The sequence below is a fragment of the Oncorhynchus mykiss genome, chromosome 15 (genome assembly GCF_013265735.2).
Source record: "Oncorhynchus mykiss isolate Arlee chromosome 15, USDA_OmykA_1.1, whole genome shotgun sequence".
In the NCBI taxonomy this organism is placed as follows: Eukaryota; Metazoa; Chordata; class Actinopteri; order Salmoniformes; family Salmonidae; genus Oncorhynchus; species Oncorhynchus mykiss.
The window spans coordinates 28,033,188-28,048,943 of record NC_048579.1 but is presented as its reverse complement, the minus strand read 5'-3'; the positions used below and the strand labels follow the sequence as shown (position 1 = coordinate 28,048,943).

Here is a 15,756-nt window from a genome sequence, read left to right as displayed (position 1 = left end):
AACAATGGCACTTCCGTTTCCCGCAAATGCTAGATTGTGTGTCACGTGAGCAATATCCATGGTAGCCGATTTTGTCCTTGGGTGACGTTGACATGTGGAGAGGACGATGTCTTTTACGAGAAAACCTAGTGGGAAGGCATTAGATATTTTGCAGAATTTGCCTCGTATTTCATTAGCAAACTTACGACCTGAACCGGGGACCAAGAAGGCTGTAAGTATGCGTTTACCAGACCATCAGTTGCTGAATAGCTAGCAAGCTAACTAGCATGGCTAGTAGTAGCCATCAGCTAACGTTAGCTAGCTACTGTAACTTAGCCAGCCAAAGATGGCTTGCTTGTACAAATAGTAGCTATCTATAGCTAAATCTCTTGTTTACCCCTAGAATGTAAGCACAACATCTGATTTTAACACAATTGGTCAGTTATCATCACTGTCTGCTATATCAAACACAAGCAAATAGCATAGTAGTTATAATTTCTAGTCAGACAGTTTTGGTCTCGTCTCAAACAGACATTCGTTGCAGGAATTCATTGTGCCAATGATAAACAATTAGCGATTAATTACTATGGATATATTATTGAACATTAATAGTGAAGAATATGTACAGCTGTTTTAACGCTGGTATTTTTCATCTTGTCTATTATTTTGCAGGAGAAGAAGCGAGGCAGAGGCCAACATGGAGGAAACAGAAGTGGCCGGGGTCACAAGGGGGAGAGGCAGCGAGGCAACCGACCTCGTCTGGGGTTCGAGGGGGGTCAGACTCCCTTCTATCTAGCCATCCCAAAATACGGCTACAATGAGGGACACAGGTAAATACATTGATGTCCATTGTTGAACACTCCATGTTCTATCATCAAATGATCATACTATACAGAGTTGGTGGCCTAGAAGCAAAAAAGGTATTGTAACTTTTCATGCTGCATCTCTGTACATACATAGCTAGAGACAGGAGATTATACTCACAAATTTGTGCTCTTCTTCCCAGTCGGCGGGCTCAGTACCAGCCCCTGACCCTGAACAGGCTGCAGTATCTGATTGACCTGGGCCGGGTTGACCCCACTCAGCCCATTGACCTGACTCAGCTGGTTAATGGCAGGGGAGTGACCATCCAGCCACAGAAGAGGGACTATGGTGTTCAGCTTGTTGGCGAGGTAAGATGGTTGCCTTGGCTACGTTCACACGTAAACTGTCATAGTTAGCCGATGTCTCCGCTTGATTTGGGGGAGTTAATTGTTACAGAAGCTTCAATTAAACATTGGAGATGAAGCACAATCTCACAAAGGCAGTTAAGTGCTTATGTGTAAGAGATGTTAATCATACTCTCCTTGCATTGTGTTTTGTCCAAATAAATCACCCCAGCCAGTGGTCCCAGTTGATCATGATTTATTAGCTGTTGTTAAATAGGAAACAGCATGTTAGTTGTGCAGGGCTTAATGATGTTGATGGCTGTCGATGGCAAAATCCCTTGCATCACATTTTCATACTGGGGAGACCCGACGTTCGATCTCCCCCTATCTGCAAGCGGGGCCAATGACACACCATGTCATCGGAATTGAACCAACCAATAAGAATGCTTGAACATTAAATACACCTTTCTTTAGAGGCAAGTGGAAACATAACCAACCCTGTTACATTCTCCCCCACTGAATTACACTTGCATACTATAAAGAAACAAAACGAGGTATGCAATACCTTGCAATATATATGTCACTAAATATTCCAGTGCAAAGACTATTCTCTAAAGAGAATTAGGGGAATTTAAAGACCCCTTAGGAAAGCATGCATGTTACATGTTCAGTACACTCAGTGACGATAAGAACCTTCATCATGGACACCCTTCAAAACTGTCGCCCTCATGGAGGTGGGTTCTACATACTGGTACGTCTTCTTTTTTGACAGCAAACTTTTGGTAACGTGATATAGTACACCCATTTTCAGAGTGAGCTTCTCCCAGGTCTTCAGAATCTGCAGAGCCTCGAGTGGTTCATGGCCACGTTCCCTCCTAAAAGGTCTCCGGCCCCTGTCCACATAGAAGACAACTCTTTCGAGTGCATCATCCTGGCGCTGCTTTGATATCAGGTCGTCACGGGATAGCACTCTCACATCTGACATCTCAGATGGCACCAGTGACTGAGTGAGCTGAGGCAGTAGCAGCGCACCGTTCTGTAGACCAGCCTCCCCTTGCGACCTCAGGACTGCTGGCACCACTTCATTTGACAGAGAACCAGGAGAAGGTTGGGAGGTAATTTGGCAATCCACGACAATTTCACAGGCCTCAATTGACGGTGAGCAGCTCTCAGGGTTGAATGGGTGGTTCGACCAGCGGAACACATCTTGCACCTTCTCAGCATGAACTCCTGCAGCTTCTTCCAGCAGGGACTTGTATGGAACCCTTGTGATGTGGTGGAGAGCGCTCTGCTGCACAAATGGCTGTCTACTGAGTGCATCAGCAATGACATTCTTGGGACCGGGGATGTACTTGATGTCAAACTCGAATGGAGTGAGTTTAGCAACCCATCTCTGTTCACAGGCTGGCCTAGCATGACCTGATCGAGGAGAGCTTGTTTCAACTGACTAAAGGCCTGTTTGCACTCACCAGTCCAGTCTGCTGCTGTGAGTTTCCTATGGATTTCTCGTTTCCTCTTGCCTTTACCATGGCTTGGTGCCTTCGTCCCATTTGTCAGCCCATGCAGAGGCTTAGCGATGGTGGAGCACCCCTCAATGAACTCCTGGTAATAGACTATCATTCCGAGAGAACCGAATCTTCCCCTGGGAGGGCACGTCCGTGTTATCCTCCATGAGATCCTCTATCATCCCTGCAATAGCCTTCATTTTTTCTGGGTCTGTGGCCACACCTTCACTGATGACATGCCCCAAGAACCGCACTGACCTCTTCATGAAATGGCATTTCTTTGGAGCCAACTTCAGATTATGGGCTTTGAGACGCTCAAAAACGGACTCCAAGCATTGCAATCCAAGTTCTTCAGTCGGGGCAAAAACTAGCATGCCTTGTCATCGGAATTGAACCAACCAATAAGAATGCTTGAACATTAAATACATCTTTCTTTAGAGGCACGTGGAAACATAACCAACCCTGTTACATATGTAATGCAAGGAGTATGGCTATTTCTTGAACTGCGTTGTTGGTTAAGGGCTTGTAATTAAGCATTTCACGGTAAGGTCTACTACACCTGTTGTATTCAGCACGTGACAAATAACATTTGATTTAGATTTTATTTGGATCTGTAGTTATTTAGTGCACCTATCTTTTGCCAGTAGGTGGCAGTATTTAGTTAAGATTGTAGCTGTCATTACCCAAAGACTGTTTTTCCCATCCCGCTAGTTTGTTCTGTTTTGGAAGTCTATTTTATTTAATGTTGCATTCAATTGTGTGTGTTACTAGGGTGCTGGTATCTTTGCGGCGAAAGTCAACATAGAAGTTCAGATGGCGTCTGAAGAGGCCATTGCTGCCATTGAGAGAAACGGAGGGATGGTCACTACAGGTTTCTATGACCCCAGAAGTCTTGGTGAGTAGTAGTGACACGTTAGGCCAAAACTTAATGATCTTGCCATGACGCCACTTAAATTGTATGCATTTTGGAGTGTTTGTAACCCTGTGCTTTCCTCTTGTCTGTTAGCGGTCCTCTGTAAGCCTGTCCCATTCTTCATAAGTGGACAGCCCATTCCAAAGAGAATGTTGCCTGGGGAAGACATGGTCCCCTACTACACAGATGCTGCCAACCGGGGTTACCTGGCAGATCCAGAGAAGATTCAAAAAGCACGGATAGCCTTGGCCCAGAAGTATGGCTACGTTTTACCGGACATTTCCAAAGACGAATTGTTCCACATGCTCTCTATGATAAAGGACCCCAGACAGATCTTCTTTGGCCTCTCGCCAGGCTGGGTCGTCAACATGGCCGAGAAGAAGATACTGAAACCGACTGATGATAAACTGCTCCAATATTACAGTTCATAAATGATTCAAATTAACATGCTCTGTTGATGTACATAAATGTCATGATTTTTTTTGTGATTGTTTTTAAAAGGAATGTCTATGGTGCAGCTCTGTAGGTAATGCACCAATGCTTTATGATCAACGCATATAGTGGTTGGAGGAGTTCATTTTGATTAGGTTACAAACATGGTACGGTCGTGCACTGATCAGGGAAATTCTTGGGACAGCGGACACTTGGACTAATGTGTTGACTTTGATAAGTAACCCCACTGCAGTCTCGGATGAAAGTGCTGTAATGATCACTTCCGCTGGTGGTGCTTTAGTTCCCCTAGCTGGAAACACCAATGTCCAACATGATGGAAGGAACATAGACCCCAACAGGTGAGGGGGAAATAAGAAACATAAGATGACTCAAAGAATGAAAACAGGAAGCAGATGCCTGCTGATGTGTGTTAAATGTAAAATGGGCTGCCTCGGCTGGAGAAGGGGGAGTTTGAAATGAGTCATAGGCAGCTGTATCCTGGCCTGGACGTTCAAACGACTGTACCCCCCCCCCCCCCCCCCCCCCCTTGTTTGGAACACAATCTGAGGCACACACACTTGTAGTTCTACCCCTGTTATGATCTAAAGCTGACTGATATGTAAAGACTATTTAGAAAATGCCATGATTGTATTGATGTAATGCTCCAAAATCACTTCCTGATTGCTATCTAAGTGATAACCCTTTCCGGCAATACTAGGATGAGGTATTCCACATCAATAAAATAATAAATCAAATCAGAAAAGGCCCTTATATTCATACTGTATTTCCCATCCCACTTCTATTTTTTTTTTAAGACAAAACGTTCTCCATAAATAACTTGGTATTCTACGCTGACATTGTCTTTCTGCTGCATGAAAGTCTTTATCTAGGGAAGCATATGTTTGTGTGTGAGCGTGTAGGGGAGCAGCAGCACCTCAGTAGTCCCACTGCCATGCTCTTTCTATACTCGTACTGATGATGCAGGGATTTTCAATAGAAATAAACTTTGGTTCATATGAACTAAACAATGTTGATATGAATTTACTTATTTACTTATTTTATCTGTATTATCTAGTGTGTGTATTGTAAATAGCTTGGGTGTATTGTAATAGGAATTGCCAACGGTTTAGACTTTCACAATTGAAATGTTAAAGGAATTTTACAGTGCACAGCTGTTAATTTCTAAATGAAAAATGTCTTAATCCCATTGTTACTACTTAGGTAGTTAGAGATCGTATTATGCTATTTCTGTATACTGTGCAAAGGTCACATTCGAAGGTCATCATGAGTGTTTTTCTAGGTGGAGTCATGTGTGAATGGGGGGTGCGGGTGATGGAGGTGGGAATCTCAGGATTGGCATCTTGTTGACGATAATAAACCAACATATACACCTAGTTGACACTGTACACACACGTCAGGCCCTGCCGGGAAAACAAGCCTGAAATCTTACAGCACAGTACTTGAAATAAATCACACCACAGGAAAGCAACTAAACAATTACTGTTTATTGCAGAGCTACAGTCCTTATCTTCAAAGCAACAGAAATCCGTTTGAATCTGGTTCTGGTTTAAATCTTCGGGATGGTTCTCTGAAATCCCTAACCTGGAGTATATGTTGAATTTTAAGTATCTACACAGAAAGCATCACTTTAGTATAATAGTAGACTAAAGTGTTATTAGACTCTAACCCTAAATTAGACTGACTAAACAACGTTTTATAGAAACGCCATCAATCGAGTTCCCTAAGCAATTATCCAACATTTAAGATTTCAAATATTTGCTGGGAGTTTACAAAGCATTTACCATGGCTTGTGCTCCAAATCATCTAATGTCTGAGTGTGATATTCTGCCCAGTTCACACTATCTAATTAAACATTCAACATTGTCGTTGTCCAAGTAGACCAGGTCATTGTGATTGCCTGTCGGCTATCGCTGAGTAGGTCGTTTGGGACAGACGCAGATATCATGGTGTCTCGCAGGTCTGGTGAGGGTTATACACTGATACTTATCCAGACCAGTTAATAATTAGAGGCGATTGCAATCAGATGGAGCTCTGTCTGTCTGTCTGCCAGGGGGATCACACAGGCAAGACAGACACACAGACAGGACAGGGAGGAGCAGTGGGACAGTACAGTGGGACAGATCAAAGGGCTATACTGTACATCACTAGGGGACAAGTCTTTACCTTTGGTTAAACTATGAGAATCTGGTATAGTGCACAGCACCATGATGGGATACAGTGTCCATGACAGCGCTGTAGAACAGCAGAGAGGATCAGTGACTGAGACTGTCTAGATTGGATGTATAGTGCAATAGCCTGCTGTGGCAATACAACACCACTTCATCAAATGCCCAAGCTCAATAGCCCGGATAATAAAAGAAGCACTCAATTTAATAGATAAGGTTCTTATCAGAGGGCCAGGTCCAGAATACAATTGCTCATTTACAAAGAATAGAATTGTTTTTAGGCATGACTGAAAATGATCTTCCCTTCAATAGCGTATTTCAGAGCTGGGGCGCAATGCATTTAGCAATGGAAGACATTTATGTGTAACCCACAAGGGATTTACACCAATAAATCATCATAGGCAGGAACGAAGTTTTAATCCGATGATAGGATAAGGACAATGAAGTGCTTTTTCCTCATCATGTCACAGAGGCCTGACACAATAGACAGCCGTCATTGGTTCCTGTTGGATCTCTAGATGCCTCTTTTATATTTGTCTTTTCTAAACCAACAGTGTTGTGTTCTTGCTAACATGCTGTTGATTGGGTATATATTTGACTTCTTCATAACCACTGAATGTATTACAACATTGTAATATCAGTGCCTAGATCGTGTTTGTCTTGTTTTATTTAATATTCCAAGCATTGGACTTAAACATATGAAAAGAAAACAGAAAAAAATGATGTATTAAAATATATATTTCAAGTGTATCTTTAAAAAAAAAATGCAAATCACCCTTAAATAAATACATAATCATGATGAAATAACCGCAAAAATGATATGATAGCCTAATACACCCATTCTGTGTCTGGCCCCTGCTACTGCAGCGCTGTCTGCAGCCTGAGTTTGATGGTCTGAGGATGGGTTTTAAGCTCTGTTTGGGGCTAAAAGCATGGTGTGTTATCTGCTCTGAGAGGTGGGGACATCATTGTGTTCAACTAATGAGACCACATTAAGCCACATTAGGGGGGGGGGGGGGGGGGGGTAATCCTCTCAGTTAACCCCACGTAGGACAGACCAGGGCAGGGCACTGTTTACAAGTGCTGGGGCTGGCACCCAGGGCTGAGGCCTCAGTGTGTGCTCAAATACCTGATTAGCACTGGCTGGATGCAGGCAGAAGGAGAGAAGAGGGGGGAAGGCTGCTGCATAGAATGATGTCTGAGGCTGACAGTGTAACCGATGCCAGCCTCCTGGGTCCATACAATACAGTAGGAGTCTGAACCAACAGTCACCATGCAGAGACCCACTCCACATAATGCCATCTCACACGGTTTTGTGACAATGCAGGTCACACCTCAAACCTCAGATCACAGTTTGCTATGAACAGCCACTGTATGGAAACTCACCCGTATCTCCATGTGGGCCTGTTTTATACGAGTCCACTGGAATACAGAGGTTCGTTAACAAAGCCCCCAAGACACATGACCTTGCTTTACATCCTCTTGTTAGAAATACTCTATTTTTTGGGGTCTCCATTTTTTTGTTGCACACTTGTCCTTGTAGTTATTTCAAACACACAGCGTTTCAAAGTATGGTTGGTGAAGATCATTCTACAAGTGTAACCCCCTGCGAGCACACCGCACACTGACACAATGCAATATGGTCCCACTGGTGATTAAGATGAGTATATCCAGCTAATCAGCCTCACGTCACTCCATCCAGTGAGCTTCCTCTTTCTACTGCATGTCCTAGGTCCATCGAGGGACAGGATTTGCTCCAGCATGTCCTAGGCAGGTACATACATGATCCACATCCAAGCCACTGTCCTAGCAGGGATCTTTATTCTGACCTGTCTATGGCTGCATCTTCCCACAGCCCCGGTAATCCAGTGAGCGTGTAGCAGAGAAGGTGCTCCTCGGGCAGGTCGACTGGAGTGGAGGCACCTGGAGACCTCCATCCTGGCTCACTCCAAATCAGACTGAAGACAGAGAGGAGTGTCTCATATATGACTTCTGTCCAATACAATGGAACATTGTGATGGGGAATCTTCAGAGAACAATCCCCATACAAACATTATAGTGACCATTCAGCAACAGCACTGTCCCTAGTTGCTTAGATGTCAACCGTCACAATGGCATGCATGAAGCAATGCAATGATATGCCTACTCTGGGCATACGGACATCCATTCAGAGATTAAGAAACCAATTCGATGAATCATTACTCACCTACCTGCAGTTCATGACAAAACAGAATGGTTAAGAAGATAATGAAAATCTAGGACAACTCTAAAAATAAATCAAAATGTCTTATTTTATGACCAGTAAATGCCAAACATAACGATGGTCATTATGGCTAAACAGTTCTATTTTTGTTTCATGAGACCAGAGGACATTTATCCAAAAAGTACGATCTTTGTCCCCATGTGCTGTTGCAAACCGTAGTCTGTCTTTTTTTATGGAGGTTTTGGAGCAGTGGCTTCTTCCTTGCTTAGCGGCCTTCCAGGTTATGTCGATATAGCACTCGTTTTACTGTGGATATAGATACTTTTGCACCTGTTTCCTCCAGCATCTTCACAAGGTCCTTTGCTGTTGTTCTGGGATTGAATTGGCACTTTTCGCATTGAAGTACGTTCATCTCTAGGAGACAGAACACGTCTCCTTCCTGAGCGGTATGATGGCTGCGTGGTCCCATGGTGTTTATACTTGCGTACTATTGTTTGTACAGATGAACGTGGTACCTTCAGGCGTTTGGAAATTGATCCCAAGGATGAACCAGACTTGTGGATGTCTACAATTTTGGCTGATTTCTTTTGATTTTCCATGATGTCAAGCAAAGAGGCACTGAGTTTGAAGGTAGGCCTTGAAATACATCCATAGGTACACCTCCAACTGACTCAAATTATGCCAATCAGCCTATCAGAAGCTTCTAGAGCCATGACATCATTTTCAGGAGTTTTCCAAGCAGTTTAAGGGCACAGTCAACTTAGTGTATGTAAACTTCTGACCCACTGGAATTGTGATACAGTGAATTAATTATAAGTGAAATAATCTGTCTGTAAACAATTGTTGGAAAAAATGGCTTGCGTCATGCACAAAGTAGATGTCCTAACCGACTTGCCAAAACTATAGTTTGTTAGCAAGAAATTTGTGGAGTGGTTGAAAAACGAGTTGTAATGACTCCAGCGTAAGTGTATGTAAACTTCCGACATCAACTGTAAATAGATAACATAATTAAGGGGGAAATAAGATGAGCTACTTTCAATGTCAGATATTACTAAATTCTCCAATATTTGCCCAATTTACAGAAACGTCAACCGAAACTAACATTATTGTATTCATGCTGAGTCGTTGAAGCGAATTAATTAAATCCATTAGCGCTTTTCTCACGGCAGCTGTCTGTGTGCTTTCTAACACTCGGATGTGGATTCTAACCCTAATTCTTACAGTCCCTGAAAAACATTGAAATACATTTTGTGGGTATACAAAAAATACGTTTTTTATTGGCTTTATTATGCTAATAATACTTGCTATCACATAAGTACTCCTTGTGTCGTGTAACTCGATCGTGTGGACATCTAGTAAAGTATATGACATGGGCTATATTCCTACAAAATGTATGTATTTAACTCATTCGTTTGTAAACTAATAAACAATAACGAAAATGAATTTGAAAAAATCCTTTGAAATTTCCATTGGGCTATATAACTTAATGTGATTAGTTTCGTATGCAACGTCAAAGCGCGCAATCAACGGACCCTGTGCGAGATCATGAAAATATAAACCTCATTAACATATTTTACTAGGCCTAGAGCAATTTAAACAAATAGGGCTATAGCCTACTCAGCCACATTTAGTGTGGCTAGCCTATGCTTCAATTGGAGTACTTCACTTCAATTCGATTACTTCGTTATGTTACCATTAGACGGTCTAATAAGCAAGCATAGATTGTATCGATTCACAAACATACACCTCCGGGCCCAAAGTTTCGTTGTGCCGACTCTCAGACCGATCTCTCTACTTTGAAGAGTCTACTTTAAACGGTCTAAAAGAGGAGGATCTAAAAGAAAAAGAAACCTTGACCCCCCCCCCCCCCCCCCCCCCCCCCTGTTATTGAATTAACCGAGGCAACAACATCAGAACTGACTCTGTTTGACCAAGGTGTCAACATCCATTACCTTTTTTTTACGGGGCCTAAAGACATGGACTACATAACAGCAATTGGTCTGTCGCTACAAAACAGTGCAGGTGGAGGCCGAAATTAATGAAGCACACTGTCGTGTGTATTCTCACAATAAGACCCATTATATGCCGTTTTGACATTAACAGCAGAGGCTGAAGACATGACAGCAAGTCGTCTAGCCACAAAGAAAAAGTTTCAGGTACAGGCCAGAATGGATGACGGGCGTTCCTCTATGTAGTCTTGATTCCACATCGACATAAACTGCTTGTAATGACCCTAGCCTCCATTGTTGAAGTTGATGGGATGTATAATCAGATGTGTAATCAAAGAAAATAGAGTGGGATTATCAGATGAAACCGAGAGGAATTATGTAATGTTAAGACTTTTTTAGACTAGTCATGCAAATTGAAAATCAACAGGAATATATTGACTGAACTCAAAGGCTGCGCGAGCAGCCAGGGTTTGTTGACTCGCAGAGTTATTATGACATCGAAGTTTGTGAGTTCATGAACAATCTCAGGAGTTGTAAAAATGAAACATGTTTATATGAAAACAAGCTCGCCCTAGCTCTCTGGGGGGTTACACTGTCCCTTGTACCACACAACTCCAATAGATTTTCCTTCCTGACCTTTTAGGACTTCCTGTGCAAATCTTATCACTCCGAAAAACCTGACAGGGCAAAGGCAACAGGACCATGCACGCCAACTGTCAAAAAGGCCTGTTTAAAATAGGCTACATATTTTTCTTACATATGTATTACTGGATATGACATAATGGATATGTCTTTGTGTTAACCCATGAACACCCACAGCATGTCCAAGATGGCATTAACTCAATAGCCTATTTCTTTTATTATAGACCTACTGATGAATCGACTTGAAATAGACCATTGTCACACACAAAGGTGAGCTTGTAATGCGGCCTTTTCAAAAGTTGATATACCTCTTTTGTTGGTGGTAAACATTTGTGCGCCTTAATCTTATAATAAATCTGCCTTGATCATGTTTGTTACCGTCCTGTAAAATGTGCTTTGATAGAGACAGTGGACCTGATAAGAGGAGAGGGCAATTTGCACGTGGCCCGTGGTCTTTTAATGAATAACCAAAGTACTGCCACATAACTTTAACGTTAGAGTGACAGCCAATTTATCTCGTTTTGTTTATCACACACAGGAAAAGGTAATGCCTCAATAAAAAAAACAGAAAGATATATCAAAGGGGGAATAAAGTAGTCATCCGATTCATTTTAGGCATAGGAATTTGCCAGATTCCTAAAAAGTAAATCCGCAATGAATACCTTATTAACAGCCTGTGAAGACATCTAGGCCTATGTCAACTTTGCCAAGATTGCCGTGATGCAATCGAGCAGTCATTGCAGCGAATCATGACAGCATTTATCACGAAACATTTTAAAAGGGATATTATAAATTAATTTTTGTCGAAAAGGAAATAATAGGCTTACGTGTATTCTTTTGATTTAATATTAAATGTCAATTTCGGTTTCATGACTGATGAATGACTGATAATAGATTGAGGCATCAAGGACTATCAATGACTTGAGAAAACACCTGGATTTCACACCTTAAATCCACTCCTCCTGGGCTCCCATTGGTGGAAGGAGCGCATATAGCCGATCTCCATCAATACTGGAGTAGGAGAGCAACGTCAAAGGTTAAAAAGATAGTAACCATGTACTTTGATCCGATCTCCACACATTTCGAACTGTGCCCAACGAAAGCCATGTTTGAAAGCGACAAGTTCTGCTGTGAGTCTTCCCAGAGTGAGCTGATGTCCGAGGCGAAGTCCCCCGGCTCTGGCCCAACCAGTCCTATCTCGGTCAACTCTGACTCCAGCTGCGCTAGTCCTGAGCCGAAATCATCCGCAGAGACGCGGGTCAGAAGGCCGCTGAACGCCTTCATTATCTGGACCAAGGAGGAACGCAGACGCTTGGCCCAACTCAACCCTGACCTGGAGAATACCGACCTCAGCAAAATTCTCGGTAAGTTTAATTCAAATAATTCCCATTTAAATTAAAACTATGACGAGACTATTCATATTTCAACAATTATATACTGATAACTGACATGATTGTTTTGCTGCAGGTAAGACCTGGAAGGCCATGTCTCTGGCAGAGAAGCGGCCCTACATGCAGGAGGCAGAGCGCCTGAGAGTACAGCACACCATTGACCATCCCAACTACAAGTACCGGCCTCGCAGAAAGAAGCAGCTGAAGAAGGGCCCCAAAGGGCCCCTGCCTGTGGAGGCCACTGTCCCTCTCTCCACCCTCTGCAGTAAAGGCTTTACCAGGCCTTATGACCTCAACTACCTCATCCAAAACCAGTCCCATCAGCAGCAAGCCTACCCACATCCAGCCACCTACCCATCCTCCCAGGCATACTTTTCCCATCTTCCCAGGGAGACCTTCCCAGACAGGTTCATTTACACAAATCCAGCAGCCACATTCTCTAACAAGCCTCTAATGTACTCTAACACTGAGGCATACCCAGCAGAGCCTCATCCGTACTACTCTACCCAGCATGGGCTGCAGCAGTGTGGGCCCCCTAACCCAGCCTGTGCTATGTCTCACGGGGAGCAAGGGGACTTCAGGGCCTCGGGCCCCCAGCTGTACCCCCCTACTGGCCCCTCTCTGGAGTTCTACCTGGAGCAGGTTCAGCTGGACATGCTCTATGATCTGGACCCCAGTGAGTTTGAACAGTACTTTGGCCCGTCCACATGCCAGCCGGAGCCCCTGGAGTAAAATGATCACCAGTACAGCATGTACAGCATGTCAACTCCCAAATGTATTTATTGAAATTATATTTTTTCCCCCAACCTATTGTTACTATTGAGATGTATGGAAATTACGTTACACGTTTTAAACATGACATGTTTAGCATTATTATTCATATGGTTTGTTCTGTTGTTGTCAAAATGTACTCTTATTGATAAAAGAGTGGTTTCCCAACCAAATATGTCTTATAAATATATCTAAAAGAACCTTTACGTTTTTGTTGTTGTAGTAGTAATTAACAGAACATACTCTAATGCGAATGCTACATGTAACAGATTCAAAAGTGTGGTGCACCAAATTATACAACATTTCAACAGATTCGTTTATAAAGAACGAGTTTCTTTTGAATTTCTATTATGATGGATGACTGGCTACAAATGATCTGGAATATTTATTAGTTATATCAACAAACTGGAGTGGACTGAGAGGCTGTCCGAGTTATTGCTTGTCCAGCCGTTGGCAGAAGCCAGGCTGTTGACATACTGTTTTATCTCTAGCCCTGTGTATTTCTCGTCCCCGGGCGTTGGGAGGGAAATGGCGCCAGGGGCATAAACTTCCAAACTTCCTGTTTCATTTTAAAACATCTCACAAAGGCTCTAAAAATATGCCAAAAAATATTACACATCTCCCAAATCGTATGCCTCTGGCTGCCAAATGTTTATCCATTTATGAAAATGTTTATCCCACTCTGCCCCAACCTGACTGGGCTAACCCAGTGCAAACTATTGACTCGTCAAGCATTATGGCAGGGCATAGGGCCAGACAGGCAGAGCTCCATGCTAAAATTAAAACACATCACAAGTTCCCACTCCCCACCAACCCCACTCAGATTCACCAACACATATTTTCATAAGCATCCTTTATGAAGGCTTGGCCATGAGGAAACATTGAATAATGACAGGGACGGTTATTATTGTGGGGAAGGGGGAAGTGCAGGATGGAGGCCCAGGGAGAGAGGGCTGATTAGGGGCCTGAAGAGCTGCTCTCCTCAGCACTTCCAGGCTCCAACCGACAGCCACCTGAATGAACGGAAGACATCTGACGTCAGATCCATTCCCATGATACTCATGTAAACCCCTCAGACACTGTGTTTATGTGTGACTGAGAGACTCTCTCTCACACATAAATACACTAATATACAAATATATACAAATTAGTGGATTCGGCTATTTCAGCCACACCCGTTGCTGACAGGTGTATAAAATCTAGCACACAGCCATGCAATCTCCATAGACAAACATTGTCAGTAGAATGGCCTTACTGAAGAGCTCAGTGACTTCAAATGTGGCACCGTCACACTTGTAGGATGCCACCTTTCCCAACAAGTCAGTTCGTCAAATTTCTATCCTGCTAGAGCTGCCTTGGTCAACTGCAAGTGCTGCTATTGTGAAGTGGAAACGTCTAGGAGCAACAACAGCTCAGCCACAACGTTGTATTCCACACAAGCTCACATGGACCGCCGAGTGCTGAAAGAAAAAAATATGTCCTCAATTTCAAAACTCACTACCGAGTTCCAAACTGCCTCCGGAAGCAACGACAGCTCAAGAACTGTTCATCGGGAGCTTCATGAAATGGGTTTTCATGGCTGAGCAGCAGCACACAAGCCTAAGACCACCATGCACAATGCCAAGTGTCAGCTGGAGGAGTGGTATAGCTCGCCCTCATTGGACTCAGTGGAAACACATTCTCTGAAGTGATGAATCACGCTTTACCATCTGGCAGTCTGACGGACGAATCTGGGTTTGGTGGATGCCAGGAGAACGCTACTTGCCCGAATGCATAGTGCTAACTGTAAAGTTTGGTGGAGGAGGAACAACGGTCTGGAGTTGTTTTTCATTGTTCGGCCTAGACGCCTAAGTTCCATTGAAGGGAAACCTCCCAGTGAAGGGAAGTCCCTGCAGCAATGTTCCAACATCTAGTGGAAAGCCTGTTATAGCTGTAAAGGGGGGACCAACTCCATATGAATGCACGTATTTTTGGTCATGTAGTTTATAACAACTACTCAATAAACAGGATAAGGCTTGATATATCTGCATCTCTCTCTCGCTCTCTCTCTCTCTCTCTCTCTCTCTCTCTCTCTCTCTCTCTCTCTCTCTCTCTCTCTCCCTCTCTCTCTCTCTCTCTCTCTCTCTCTCTAAACTCATAAAAATTTCCTCAAGTGTGTTTTCTGTTGTAGTTTAGTCTCTTAGCAACAATTAATATTCAGTTTCAGGGATTTCCTGAAGGACAAACAAAGACAGTGTCAACAATAGCAGTGAAAGGATTCCTATGATCAACAGTAAACAGCAGAGGACACCAGTAGGGCAAGTGGAAACAATTAATTTAATTCCTTAGATTTATAATGAGTGAATCTACTTGTGAAGTAGAAATTGTACGTGAATTATCCATCTTTTTGCGCTATTGTGCCGAGACAGGGGATAAATATAAATTGAAGTGATCTAAATTTAGTTTAGCATAATATTGCATATTTACATTATACTCAGGAAATGTGTATACTTTCAAGGTGGAATGTCTTAGAAATGCATTCAGTTATCAGTTGGGAAGAATTTATGGAATCTGGAGACTGATGTGTCAACTATGTGGCAGGTCCTAAGGAGACATTCCTAGGACTAAAACAGTTTCGTAGTTAGAGATTACATCCAT

At 43.0% G+C, this 15,756-nt stretch overlaps 2 protein-coding genes across 2 annotated transcripts; both read left to right on the top strand.

Moving 5' to 3' along the window:
* The first annotated feature begins 16 nt into the window (after positions 1–16).
* LOC110489927 (39S ribosomal protein L15, mitochondrial) lies at positions 17–4,740 on the top strand. The gene is made up of 5 exons (XM_021562942.2): positions 17–211; positions 652–809; positions 986–1,151; positions 3,404–3,527; positions 3,639–4,740. Exons 1-5 carry the CDS (start codon positions 107–109, stop codon positions 3,974–3,976), a joined length of 891 nt encoding a protein of 296 aa, XP_021418617.1. The 5' UTR covers positions 17–106; the 3' UTR covers positions 3,977–4,740.
* Positions 4,741–12,002: 7,262 nt separating this feature from the next.
* sox32 (SRY-box transcription factor 32) lies at positions 12,003–13,278 on the top strand. The gene is made up of 2 exons (XM_021564366.2): positions 12,003–12,321; positions 12,425–13,278. Exons 1-2 carry the CDS (start codon positions 12,012–12,014, stop codon positions 13,078–13,080), a joined length of 966 nt encoding a protein of 321 aa, XP_021420041.2. The 5' UTR covers positions 12,003–12,011; the 3' UTR covers positions 13,081–13,278.
* The last annotated feature ends 2,478 nt before the right edge of the window (positions 13,279–15,756 follow it).

Bases quoted from the DNA above. Each gene is read 5' to 3' on its own strand.
- LOC110489927 (XM_021562942.2), top strand. From the start codon at position 107: ATGTCTTTTACGAGAAAACCTAGTGGGAAGGCATTAGATATTTTGCAG. The intron at 212-651 runs GTAAGTATGCGT...ATTATTTTGCAG, and splicing joins AACCGGGGACCAAGAAGGCT to GAGAAGAAGCGAGGCAGAGG. The intron at 1,152-3,403 runs GTAAGATGGTTG...GTGTGTTACTAG, and splicing joins GTGTTCAGCTTGTTGGCGAG to GGTGCTGGTATCTTTGCGGC.
- sox32 (XM_021564366.2), top strand. From the start codon at position 12,012: ATGTACTTTGATCCGATCTCCACACATTTCGAACTGTGCCCAACGAAA. The intron at 12,322-12,424 runs GTAAGTTTAATT...GTTTTGCTGCAG, and splicing joins CGACCTCAGCAAAATTCTCG to GTAAGACCTGGAAGGCCATG.